General features: G+C 39.0%; 1 protein-coding gene across 2 annotated transcripts in view; it reads right to left on the bottom strand.

The window, feature by feature from the left end:
• The window catches only part of LOC136849320 (dnaJ homolog subfamily C member 24-like), a 90,599-nt gene that overhangs the window by 7,025 nt on the left and 71,106 nt on the right, over positions 1–12,468 (bottom strand). The window contains exons 1-2 of one of the 2 annotated variants that reach the window (XM_067122681.1): positions 7,074–7,208; positions 1,806–2,015 (exon numbers count right to left, since the gene is read on the bottom strand). In XM_067122681.1, coding sequence (XP_066978782.1) covers positions 1,806–2,015 — 210 coding nt within the window. In that variant the 5' untranslated portion in view covers positions 7,074–7,208. Of the gene's footprint in view, positions 1–1,805; positions 2,016–7,073; positions 7,209–12,468 lie in introns of those variants that run through there. The other variant, XM_067122682.1, reaches the window with a different exon arrangement.

The raw sequence follows: 12,468 nt of genomic DNA, 5'->3' as shown, positions 1-12,468 counted from the left end.
ATAATTTTTTCATACAAACCCATCAATCATAATTAGCCTTAATTTGCACACTCAAATTCTCCCAATCAAATAACCAGACCTTTCCAGGTGTGAACTACTCTTGGATTCTCTCAAGAAGTGGGACCTGCACCAGTTCTGAAACTGCTCCCTACAGCTCCAGGTATCTTCCAGTCGAGAAGTCACTGTGATTCCTTCAACCATCAAGATTCATTTAGGAATGATCGATGCCTTTCCAGTTTTGACTTCAGTGATCTTAGTTCTGTGCCACCTCACTAGTTGACCTTACAAGTATCTTAAATGTTTCACTTTTCTTGGAGCTGGTGAGGGATGTTTCGAATCATCTCGGCCTCTTCTACACATGCCAGTCATTTCCACACCATTCAAGAGGTTCCCACTTTAGTTGCTGGTCCTCAGTTGGTCTCCTGTTGCCTCTTATGTTGGTGGCTGAACTCATTCTGATACCTAGAAGGGCTCCTCTTTTGCCCTTCATGGGTTAGCGGGTGCATCTCCTGTATCATGTGAGAGTTCAATATACTCTAATGCTCTCCTCCTCCTCTTCTATTTTCTTGATACAGACTGGCACAGTAAAATAATAGTTCATTCTTTCTTTAAATCTTCGGCTGAAAACCCTTATGGAAAGTGTCGACTGACTATAAGCCCCAGCAAAGAAAAGTCAAGCTGCAAAGAGAGACAAGTTATAAGAAAAGGTGATAAACAAATATGAGGGAATAGGAAATAAAACCGATACAGGTGAAACTCAAATGTCAACCCACTTAAAAATTTGGAGATCAAAAGATTCCACAACTGCACTAGGCAAATTATTCCACATTTTAGTTGTAGCCATAAAAAAAAAAACTAATAAAATGAGTAGTAGTAAACCTGATGCTAGAAAACAACATACTGTTTGCAATAGGAGCTTCCCTGGTATTGTGAGCAAAAACAGCTAGGTCAGGTAAAGAATACAGAAGATGTTTGACATTGTAGTTCATTTTATGCAGCCAACAAGTCAACTTTAAGAACTGGCAAAATAAACTTGACTGATGACATAACTCTATCCAAGAGTTTGAGATGATGTCAGCATCAGAAGACCCCACTGGAGAATAGTACCCCAAACAGAAGTACACAAGAGGTGTCCAAAAAGCCTTAGTCACGAAACTGATTTAGGAGAAACCCGTAAGGTATGACTGATGAATAACACTAGGTGTTATGGGAAGTGCCTGTATTGCCTCTCCAAGACCAATGTGGTCCCCAATCAGACGAATGACCTCACAGATATGCCTTTCTTCTTAGATTAATTCTGTCAGCATGAGTTACAGGAAGATTGCTAAATTCAACAAAATAATAGAATTTTGAGAATACTCTACATTGGGGGGTCTGAGCAAGAAAGAGCACCTAAAACATAGGCTTGCTGGTCTCCCTGTAAGAAGAGATTTTCTCTGCCATTTACTGAATGCAATCAAATCACCATCATCATACTAATATGATTCCACATGTTCTTTAGATGAATCTATGATATAACTTTGTATTACACAATCCATTCTCCTAAGTTAAAAAAAAAAAAAAACTGATGCATAAATGTTTCACTATCTGAGTGTTATGATCTTCAATTTTCTCCTGATGATGATTTACAATACAAAGCACATATACCTCGTGACTAAAATAGACTCACGCTAATGAATTTGTATGTTTTCTAAAAATTATTCAATAGATGTGCTTTCATACAGTTCATACAGTACGTCAACTTACTTACAGTAAGACAACTTACTTACATAAATACTGTGTAACAAATAACAAGAATAACCAACCTTTTCTCGTTTTAACTGATCATCATACTCGCGCCTTTTCTCAGCATCCCCTAATACCTGGAAGGCTTCTTTAACTTTGACAAATTTTTCATTAGCTCCTTCTACTGACGACTTATCTGGGTGATAGATCTTTGCTAGCTCCTGATACTGCTTCCGTATTTCAGTCTCACTGGCATCCTGGCTTACACCCAAAACGTCATATAAAGTCATCTGGAAAGTATTTGAAAATTAATTATGGTTTTCACTCCCATAGCTTATTACTACAAACCATTGCCATGCCCTGCTTGCTTTGAAACACAAAGTAGGTATCTCTACATGGGGCTTCCTTGTACAACAAAATCTGATTGGTTGACATATCACCAAGGTGGAGCAAGACTCAGAAAACCTTAATCAAACTGAATAAGTCTTACAATCTAGTACTTATGATCACAAAATCGATACCACCTAGAAATTTGAAAGGAGTCACGTACGTTACCAGTAACAGACTTTGTTAAAATGCTTTGAAAATAAGTGGAAAAGAAAGTTAAATGACCTTTCAGATTTCAGAATCAGTCATCTTCTATGTAAGCTCAATTTGTTTAACATCATTAATTGGAATGACTAAGCACTTTGCAAAGATGAGTTGACCTGAATACCTTAATTTTCTTGTTTTTACTAAGTTTAAAAGATGGATAACAAAGACCAGAAAAAGGGTGAATTGTGAGTTATAAGAAATATTCTTGAGCTGTTAAGCCACAGTCACAGTTACATAATGGTTAGCCTTAGAGTTAGCTCACCACGATTTTGACCGGCCATCAATTCAGCTCATGCCTCAGTCCTAGCTTTATTCTTAAAACTGAACATAATTCCCCTTAAACCATGGAAAAGTAATGTATAACACTAAAGAATGCTAACAGAAAGGCAACTTGCACTTCAGTTCCAACACTTGTGTGGCATACTCTCATACTGACTCTCTCTTTTTCACTGGACCACCTACAGCAATCGCACATGGTACTTTAAAATGTACTATTCTTTTAACTGCCATTATTATTATTCAGAATATGAAACCTATTCATATGGAACAAGCCCACAGGGGCCAACGACTTGAAATTCAATCTTCCAAAGAATATGATGGTCATTAGGAATAAGTAAGAGGTAAAGGGAAATACAAAAAGAAGAGATCCCATATCATAAAAGGAAAAATAAATTAATAAATTAATAAAAATGTATTAAAATGCAAGGAGAACAGTATTAGGGTAGTAATGCATTGCATCATTGCTTGAACTTCTAAAGTTCCAATTGAACAACATCCTCTGGGAGGCTGTTCCACAGTCCAACAGTGTGAGGAATAAAGGACCTCTGGAACTTAGAAGTTCGACAGTGAGGCACATTTGCTGCATACTAGTGCTGCTGTTCAGTGAATCTGGTTGCTGTTGGCAGATAAAGGGGATCAGAGATCAACTGTGAATGTGAAAGATCTGTTGAAATAAAACTTATGAAAAAGTGACAAACAAGAGACCATCCGTCAATGGATCAAGTCATAACTGCTACTACTAGGAAACAGAAACCTACCACCACAAACCACTCTACCTAAGAGTTAAATCCCTGGCCGAAGCAGACACCCACACCGGAGAACAGTAAAAGTAATGGAAGCACAAATGACCTAAAACGGTCGCACTGATTTTATCACTTATAAATCCATGAGGGCTTACAAACAATACCTAAAGTTTGTGTGGCATTTGCTGAAGCTTTCATTAGATGTTTCTAAAAAGTTACATGTGAATCAAAAGTTACACCTAGAATAGTTAAAGCTTCAGACTCATTCAGCAAAGTTCCATCCACCTGAAGGGGAGGATGGGGGTAGGAAACCTGTATGAGATCTGCTGGTCAATAGTGATTTTGTTTCACTGGAGTTCTGCCTCATACCCCAAGGACTACACAATAAAGCCAGTAATTATGGTGGGAGAACAAAGAGGATGTCACAAAGCACTTAGCTTCACTGCAGGCAGCACAAGAGCAACCTGTCATGTCTATATTTAAGTCTCAGTATGTCTGTTCCAGCAGAGTAGAAGTGACAGTTCTTGGTGTCCTAGCTTAATCCATCCCTGTTTTGATGAACTGGCATATCCCATTTTTCTTAAGTTTTTGAGTTTTCCACCTAAGTGTCTCAGTTTTTGATACTCTACAATATCAAAATATCAGCTGTCTGCATTGTCACATTTTCCAACCAAATTTCCTCTTAAGATGAGATACTTAGGTGCTCTGAATAAAATCAAAATCTTTGCAACCTATTTTCTCAGAATGGGGTAAAATGGCTTATGCCAGTTTGTTAAACTAGGGACGAATCAATGGACTGAATGACCGCAGGTCAAAATCAGCACTCAACCTGTTACTCTGGTTGTTGGTGTGTGTGTATAACTATGCAATTGTACAACTGATACATCAATCACCCTTATGAAATGTAATGAAGTATTCACTGTCACTCAATTCTGGAGCATGACTGTGGGCCAGGTTTTGTAGATTTCACCAAGATACTTTAAAAACAAAAAGAGAGATGACATGAAATCTTTTCCAGGAATGGAAATGTCCAGACTGCTTAAGCTAGCTGACTGGGACTTCTAAAGTTATGAGCAAATACATGAATACAACTGCCGAAGGATCCACTTTCCGGTACAGTATCAGACTCCTCTCAAAGACAGAGGATAAATCTGGGATGGCAACTAACAAACTGTATGCAGAGACTTGCAAGTAAAAATACACAATCCCTAACACCACGAAAATACAGTAATACTGTACAGACTATTCATATAGTCCTTCCCTAACTTAACTGCTATAAAAAGTATCATATTCATATAGTCCTTCCCTAACTTAATTACTAACATTTGGGAAAGAACAAAATAATATTAGTTACTGTGTTCAACTTCTGGTTCTACAATAACAGACGTGCTCTTGTGAGTCTAAGCAGTCCTGGTCGTTTTGGCCGCAAGTCATGTAGGCCATAACATCCAAAAAAACCTAAGGCGTTAAGTTTATGGTATTTACTGTTATGTTTATGGTATTTACCGTCATTATTTTATGTTCTATTTACATCCCCAAGGGGTAGGTACTAAACACAGTGCCGATTTTGCATGTAAACGTGCTTACGGCCAAATGACTTAAGGCCGAAACGACCAGGACTGCTTCGGCTCACAAGAGCACGTCTGTTATTTTAGAATCAGAAGTTGAATACAGTAACTAATATTACTTTGTGCTTTCCCTAATGTTAGCAATTAAGTTAGGGAACGACTATATGAATATGGTACTTCTTTATAGCAATTAAGTTAGGGAAAGACTATGTGAATATGATACTTTTTTATAACAAGTAACTTAGGGAAGGACCATATGAATATGATACTTTTCATATGGTACCAGGCTACTCCAGCACAGTTGCCAACACATCATTCTGCTACGCATACTATCATTTTTAGGGGGTCCATGGAGGGACACAGCATGGTGCTCCTGGTTAAAGTTAGGTTAGGATGTATCCCTGCTTAAATATGCCTTTGAGGATGATTTGATGTTAAATGAGACAAGGCAATGAACACGTCTGAATAGGTCAGAGTAAGACTGCACAATGATTGGTGTGTGTGTGTGTGTGTGTGTGTGTGTGTGTGTGTGTTTGTGTGTTTTAGCTTGTATCGGAAGACCAAGTGTCACTTTGAAAATTAATGGAACGTAAATTATATACCACTGCAAGTCATTTTCAACACTAACTTAGAAGCAACACTGTTGCAGGGAGTGCACACTGTTGTGGGATGATGATACTAGTCTACAGTGTCCAGCTAAAACTAGGGGTTTTCACTACATCTCCATATCTGAAATGCCACAAAAAAAAAAAAAAGTAAAAACCATATTAGTGAGTTTCGTCCAACTCTCTTATCCAGCGACACCTGACCACAACTCTGCAAAAGTACTGCCTTTCCCTTATAGCACAAGAATGGAACAGAATATGAAGTTTAGGTCAAAGTCAAAGTGACAGGACCTATCAAGTCCTTCAGGACTGAAAGGGAAATTAGGAGTACGAAAGTTTGACACGTGTAACAGAAGGAAACCCTCGCAGTTGCACCATGAAATAATTGTTAGGGAAGGGTGGTAAGTATGATGGAAGAACAGAATATGAACGGTGTTAAAACTAAAGGAATGAAAGGGATTGCAGTTAGGGGCTTCAGGGGCTGTAGGGATGCCATAAAGGACCTTAAGTAACGCATACAGTGCAGTGCATGAGACGCACTGATGGCACTAGCCCCCCTACGGGAAGTCCAATACGGAGTCGTTGAAGGTTTCTCGGCCTTCAATACTTAGTAGCCTAACTTTCTAGCCTACATTTTTGTTGGGCTAGCCTATCCTTCTTTAACAGGAGGGGGAGGGGGAGAGGGAGGAGGAGGATGTCCCTGGACTAAAACAGCAGCTGTAAAGCTTATCTGCTACAGCCTAACACTTACAAAATAATAGGGCTTAAGTACCTAAAGGCTAACCTAGAAAAAGCCCGACGTAGCCTACAGCAAGAATACATCTAGACAGCAAGATTTAATTATAAGATTCTACGATACCTGGAAATCTACGATAATAAGGAGATTCTATTGTAATTAGATATATACATATTATAGAGTATATGTATGGGAATGTGATAAATTTATATTTAACATTGCTATATAAAAACAGGCCCTTAAAACAACTTCTCAATCAAAACGAGATTCAACGATACCTAGAAATCTACGATATTAAGGATAATCTATCGCAACTAAATATTATATTATATATATGGGAATGTAAGATAAATTTAGATTTAAAATGGCTTTATAAAAACAAGGCCCTTAAAACAATGTCCCAATCAAAATAAGATTCGACGATACCTAGAAATCTACGATAATAAGGATAATCTATGGTAAAATATATATTAATATATATGAGAATATGGGCTAAACTTATATTTAAAATAGCTAAATAAAAACAGGCCATTAAAGCAACGTCTCAATCAAAACCGAGACTCTACGATACCTGGAAATCTACGATAGAGAGGAGACACTACCGTAACTAAACACACGGAACGATATTCCTTAAATTCGGGTTTAAAACGGCGACACAAAAATAGACCCCCGAAAAACAACGCCTATTATACCGGGACCCCCGAGAGAACATCATTAGGGTTAAATAAGACCTTATTTAATTCCTTCCTCGCTTGTTCTCACGCAATTCCCACCACACCATTCCAGAGTACGTTAGAAAGCACACCGGGAATCCAATTCTCACCCTAGAGATCGAGAATATCCGAAGAGGAGTGAAGAAATGAAGTGTGTTTGCTTTGTAATAGGGAGCCTTCAGTTTACGTCTCGGCCATGTCTACAGTGTTGCCACAACTCCTTATTGATTGCTTCCATATTCTTACGCTGTGCGATGAATCATGGTGTAGTTTCCACTATTCTAATGGAAATTTATAGAATCTATTATTCTCATATGTATTTTTAATTAGGAATTTCACAGTAGTACATATAAAATGGGTCAGGATTCCATTATCACTTGCTTGCTTCCGTACCCTTACGCTTGCGATAAATCATGGCGTATTTTTCGTTACTCCAAAGAAAATCTATTAAATAATTTACTCTAAGATATATTTTTCATCATAAATTTCATGGCAATGGATATAAAAGGGGTCAGCTTTGGATTATCATTTGCCAGACTTCGTTATCACTTTGCACACTTCAGTCTGGTAGTAATGACAACTTACGTTTTCTTTATTTCTTATGGATGACTTTTATAACTATTTTTTTCTCATTATTATTATTATCGTTCATAATGAGCTAACTTTGACGTGAAACAAACCATCACTTCACGAAGCAATCTTTCAAGGAGTTGAATATTTATTAAAACAATAAATGCGGAAAATAAAATCATAAATATATGATGTAGAAGGCACAAAGTAAATAAAATAAAAGCACACATCACCTCCAAATCACAGACAGGCAGATTGACAGACACGCGGGAAATCTTAAAGTGGATGTCTAGGTACAGATTGCTTTCGTGCCTACGTGCGATTTCCGGGTACGAATTAAAATAAGGCCTTAATTTTCAGTTACTTTTCGCTGTTATCTATCGCTACATTCCATTTCTCCAACTGGTGCAGCACGGGGCCGAAGGGACGCTGCAAACACCTCTTAGTAATGCCTACGGTGCCCCCATGAGGGCCAACTCTAGGATGGTGCCTACCCTTCCATCATGATATGAGGTGGGAGAGTCAGATTAGGCCTAGCTATTCGTCTGCTATTGACTCGTTGGACAGGGGATGTTCCTCATGACAGCCTAACCACCTACATACAAAGTGAATTATTTCATTTACACCGTAACTACTAGGTAAGTGATATTTTAGACTGGAGTGCAGCCTGCTGATGATTTTGGCGATATTGTTGTTCTAGGTAGCCTACTGTTCTTATTTCCTTGAAATGTGGAATACATCTGGCACTCACTGTGGCATAAATGCCACTTGAAACTCAAGCCAACTAGCTCACTGGTTGAAAAGACCTGTTGGGCCAGGTTGGGTCAAGGATTTGGTAGCACCTGATTTTCACTGTCTGCTAACCAGGACATACTCAACATACCTGTAAGGAAACAGCACTGGTACGCTACTTCCTTTTTCCTCCCCCCAAAGATAAGAACCATTCTCCATTGCATCTATCGCCTTCAGAAATGCACAGCAGTCCCGAGTGAATACATTGTACGTCTAATCAATAAAGGGTTATTTGGATATGGGTGGACGGACTTTCTCAAATTACAAAAATGAGTTTTCAGAATTGGCAAAATGAGGTTTGGGACTTAAACTTTCCAAGCATAGACAGTGTAAAAAAAATGCACGCGGGTGAAGGAAAAACAAAAAGGCTGTAAACATTATAGATGAATGGGATATGTGAATAAAAATGGGAAGTTAGAAATGATGTAAAAATAAAAAAAAAATAAAAAAATGGAAAGGGCATGGGTGGCTTACTATAATTACTCCTAAAATGGTGACAGACGTTCCCTATTGTTGAAATTTAACTCACAACAGATGACCAAAAAGATCTCCCACTGATACGTAAATAATTTTAGGGGAAAAGGAAAGCAACAATTTGAACTTTTATTTATAGAAGATTACGATTCCGGTGGTCTACAGACTTCCACGCCAAAGAACGAGATTCGAGATTCAGCAAAGGGCAAAACAAGAAATCTACAGTAAGTGGCACTGGTATTATCATCTTTGTAGATACAGGAAGCCTTACAAACAATACTAAGTTTTCCATCAGTAAGAGAATTTGTTTCTGTACGGTGACACCTATGTTGCTGGTATACTGTAGGATACCTCTCCTGCTATTAACACTTTGTATGGTGACACCCCTATTACTAACACTTTTTATGGTGATGCTCCTGTTACTAACACTTCGTATGGTGACACTCCATTACTAGCACTTTGTATGGTTGGTGACTCTTCTATTATTAATATTTTGTATGGTGACACTCCTGTTATTAACAATGTATGTTGACACTCCTGTTGCTAACACTTTGTATGGTGACACTCCTGTTATTAACATTTGTATGGTGACACTCCTGTTACTAACACTTTGTATGGTGACACTCCTGTTGCTAACACTTTGTATGGTGACACTCCTGTTACTAACATTTGTATGGTGACACTTATATTATTAACACTTTGTATGGAGTGTCATTAACACTTTGTATGGTGACACTCCTGCTATTAGCAATGTATGTTGACACCCCTGTTACTAACACTTTGTAGGACAGCACTCCTGCTACTAACACTTTGTAGGGTGGCACTCCTGTAACTGACACTGTATAATGACACTACTGTTACTAACGCTTTGCATGGTGACACTCCTGTTACTAACACTTTGTATGGTGGTACTTAGTATATTGGCACTCCTGTCGTGTACACTTGGCATACTGGCACTCTTGTTGCTGGCACCTCATATGGTGGCACTATCGCCTACACTCTTGCTGCTAGCACTTATATGTTAACTCTTTCTATGATAGTATTTTGCTGTTGGAACGCCACTTGGTGACACTTTTTGTATGGTGGCACTTCTGTTGCTTGAACTTGGTATGGAGGCACTCCTGCCGTGGGCACTTTGAATGGTAAAATTCCAGTTGCTGGCACTTAGAATGGTTGCACTTTTGTTGCTGGTACTCTTGTTGTTAGTACTCCTGTTGCTTGTACTTTTGTTGCTAGAACTCCTGTTGCTGGGCACTTCGTATGGAGACACATGCTGCTGACACTTCGTTGGTGACATTCCTGTTACTGGCACTTTTTAGGTTGGCAACCCTGTCAATGGATTTGCATGGACACTCACAATATTGATTTTCTTTATGGTGACACTTTTTATAGTGATACTCCTGTGCTGGCACGCCATCTGGCAACACTTAAGTTGCTGGCACTCCTGTTAGTAACACATTTAATGGCGACGATACTGCTGATGAAACTGTGAGCTGTGGCACTACTGTTGCTGAAACTTTGTACTGTGACACTACTGTTGCTGAAACTTTGTACTGTGACACTACTGTTGCTGAAACTTTGTACTGTGACACTAATGTTGCTGAAACTTTGTACTGTGACACTACTGTTGCTGAAGCTTTGTACTGTGACACTACTGTTGCTGGCATCTTGTATGAATAGTCATTTTGTGGGCATTTTGTATGATGACATTCTTGTTGTTGACACTGCATAATCACACTCCCTTTACTAGAACTTTGTATGATAGCACTTCGTTGCTGGCAATCCATTTGATATCACTCCTTTGCCAGGTTTCATATGGTGATACCCCTATTACCATACTACCTGTTGATGATCTTATTGCCACTTACGGTGCCAGTCACGGTGTTGGCATCTCGTATGGTAACACTTCTCTTGCAGGTATTAAGTATGGTGACAATCCTGCTGTTGGCATTCGTATGGTGGTAGTCCTGTTGCTGGCACTTGTATGATGGCACTCACACTGCTGTCACTTTCGAGGAAAGTAAGTGGATGATCTCACAACACAAGGAAGGAAGTGCAGGTTCTACAATCCTTCATAGCACCTTCCCATGGACCTGTCCTTATGTACAGAAAGCTTAAAACTTTTTTCCAGACAACCTTCGCAGTGCTGTTTGCTATATGACAGATACGCAGATCGACATATCCTTCAAATTTACCTTTCTGTATCAACCAACGATGCCTCATGATACAGGAGGTAAATTTGGTCAATGTACTGTAAAAATTATTTCTGCATAGCTCTCAACAAGAACACTGTAACTTACACACTCACATTGCAATTTGAATATAAAATTTAGGTCAAAGGCCAAACAACTGGGACCTATGAGGTCTTTGAGCGCTGAAGGGAAATTGAGAGTAAAGGAGGTTTGAAAGGTGTAACAGGAGGAAAATCTCGCTGCTGCACTACGAAAAAATTGTTAGGAGAAGGTGGAAAGTATGATGGAAGAACGATGTGTACAGTAAAAGGAACGAAAGGGGTTGCAGCTAGGGGCCGAATTGGGACGCTGCAAAGAACCTTAAGTAATGCCTACAGTGCACCACATGAGGTGCATTGATGGTACTACCTGCCTACGGGGCATAGTGAAATGACTGTCTCCATATTCTTTGATGGATTATTTCATCATGAAGCTTCTGTAATTGTCGGATCTGGAAGAGTTTTGTGGAACCAGGAATCTTGAAGGCTGGATTCTCCAGGGCGCTTTCTATTCTTACAGAGTAGAGCAACCTAAACGTCTCTTCTTCTTTTAACCTCTAAAGGGAGTTCGTTACAGATAACTTACAGACTTTCAATGGAATGAATGAATGGATGAATCATGAAATATAAGCTAAAAAGCCGAGCACTAGGGGACTTTCAATCACTCAGCACTTAAGACAGTGACAACAGGGAGTTGGAGTAGTTAGGCAGAAAGGTCCTGAAAATAAATGAGACGAAGTACAAGGATCTAAAGGTGAAAGTGGAGGAAAACCAAACAATTGCACTAAGAAGTAATAGTTTGAGAGGTTGGACAGCAAGATGAAGAAAGGAGGTGAAGTAAAGGGCTAGATGGGTGGTGCATCTAGGGACAGAAGGGAAGCTGCAGACATCTTACAGTAATGCCTACAGTGCACCACGCGAGCAGCACTATCGGTCCTATTCCCGTAAAGGATAAACCACTAAGATCTTAGAAAAAAAAAATGATTCTTAGCAATGCTACTTGGTAACAAAAAGTACTGTAATAATTACCACCAGTGATGGTGATACATAACTGAGTATGCCAGGGAGTGACAATATCCTTAACTGCAGCAAAACCAAATATTGTCAAAACTGCTTCTTGTTAACTGGTAGATGATGCAAGCTTCCTTTTAATAAAGTTTATATAACAGTTCTTAAAGGTACAACGAAAAATACTAAAACCGCCTATCTCTAATGCAGAACAGATTCTTGTACATACCACAAACTAACGTCTAGCCTTTTAGATTTGATTGATTTACGAAATTTAGGATCTCCAGCCAAGTACACTGGGGCACTTTAGGCCAGTCAGCGCTTAAGATAGTGAAGAGAGGGAGTGGTTGGACAACAAGGAGGTGAAGTAAAAGGTTAAAAATTGGTTGCATCCTGGGACCGAAAGGAAGTTACAAACACCCTTGAGTAAT

Source organism: Macrobrachium rosenbergii, chromosome 20 (genome assembly GCF_040412425.1).
Source record: "Macrobrachium rosenbergii isolate ZJJX-2024 chromosome 20, ASM4041242v1, whole genome shotgun sequence".
Lineage (NCBI taxonomy): Eukaryota > Metazoa > Arthropoda > Malacostraca > Decapoda > Palaemonidae > Macrobrachium > Macrobrachium rosenbergii.
Note: the sequence above shows the minus strand (reverse complement) of the source record. Positions and strands in the feature narration are given on the sequence as shown.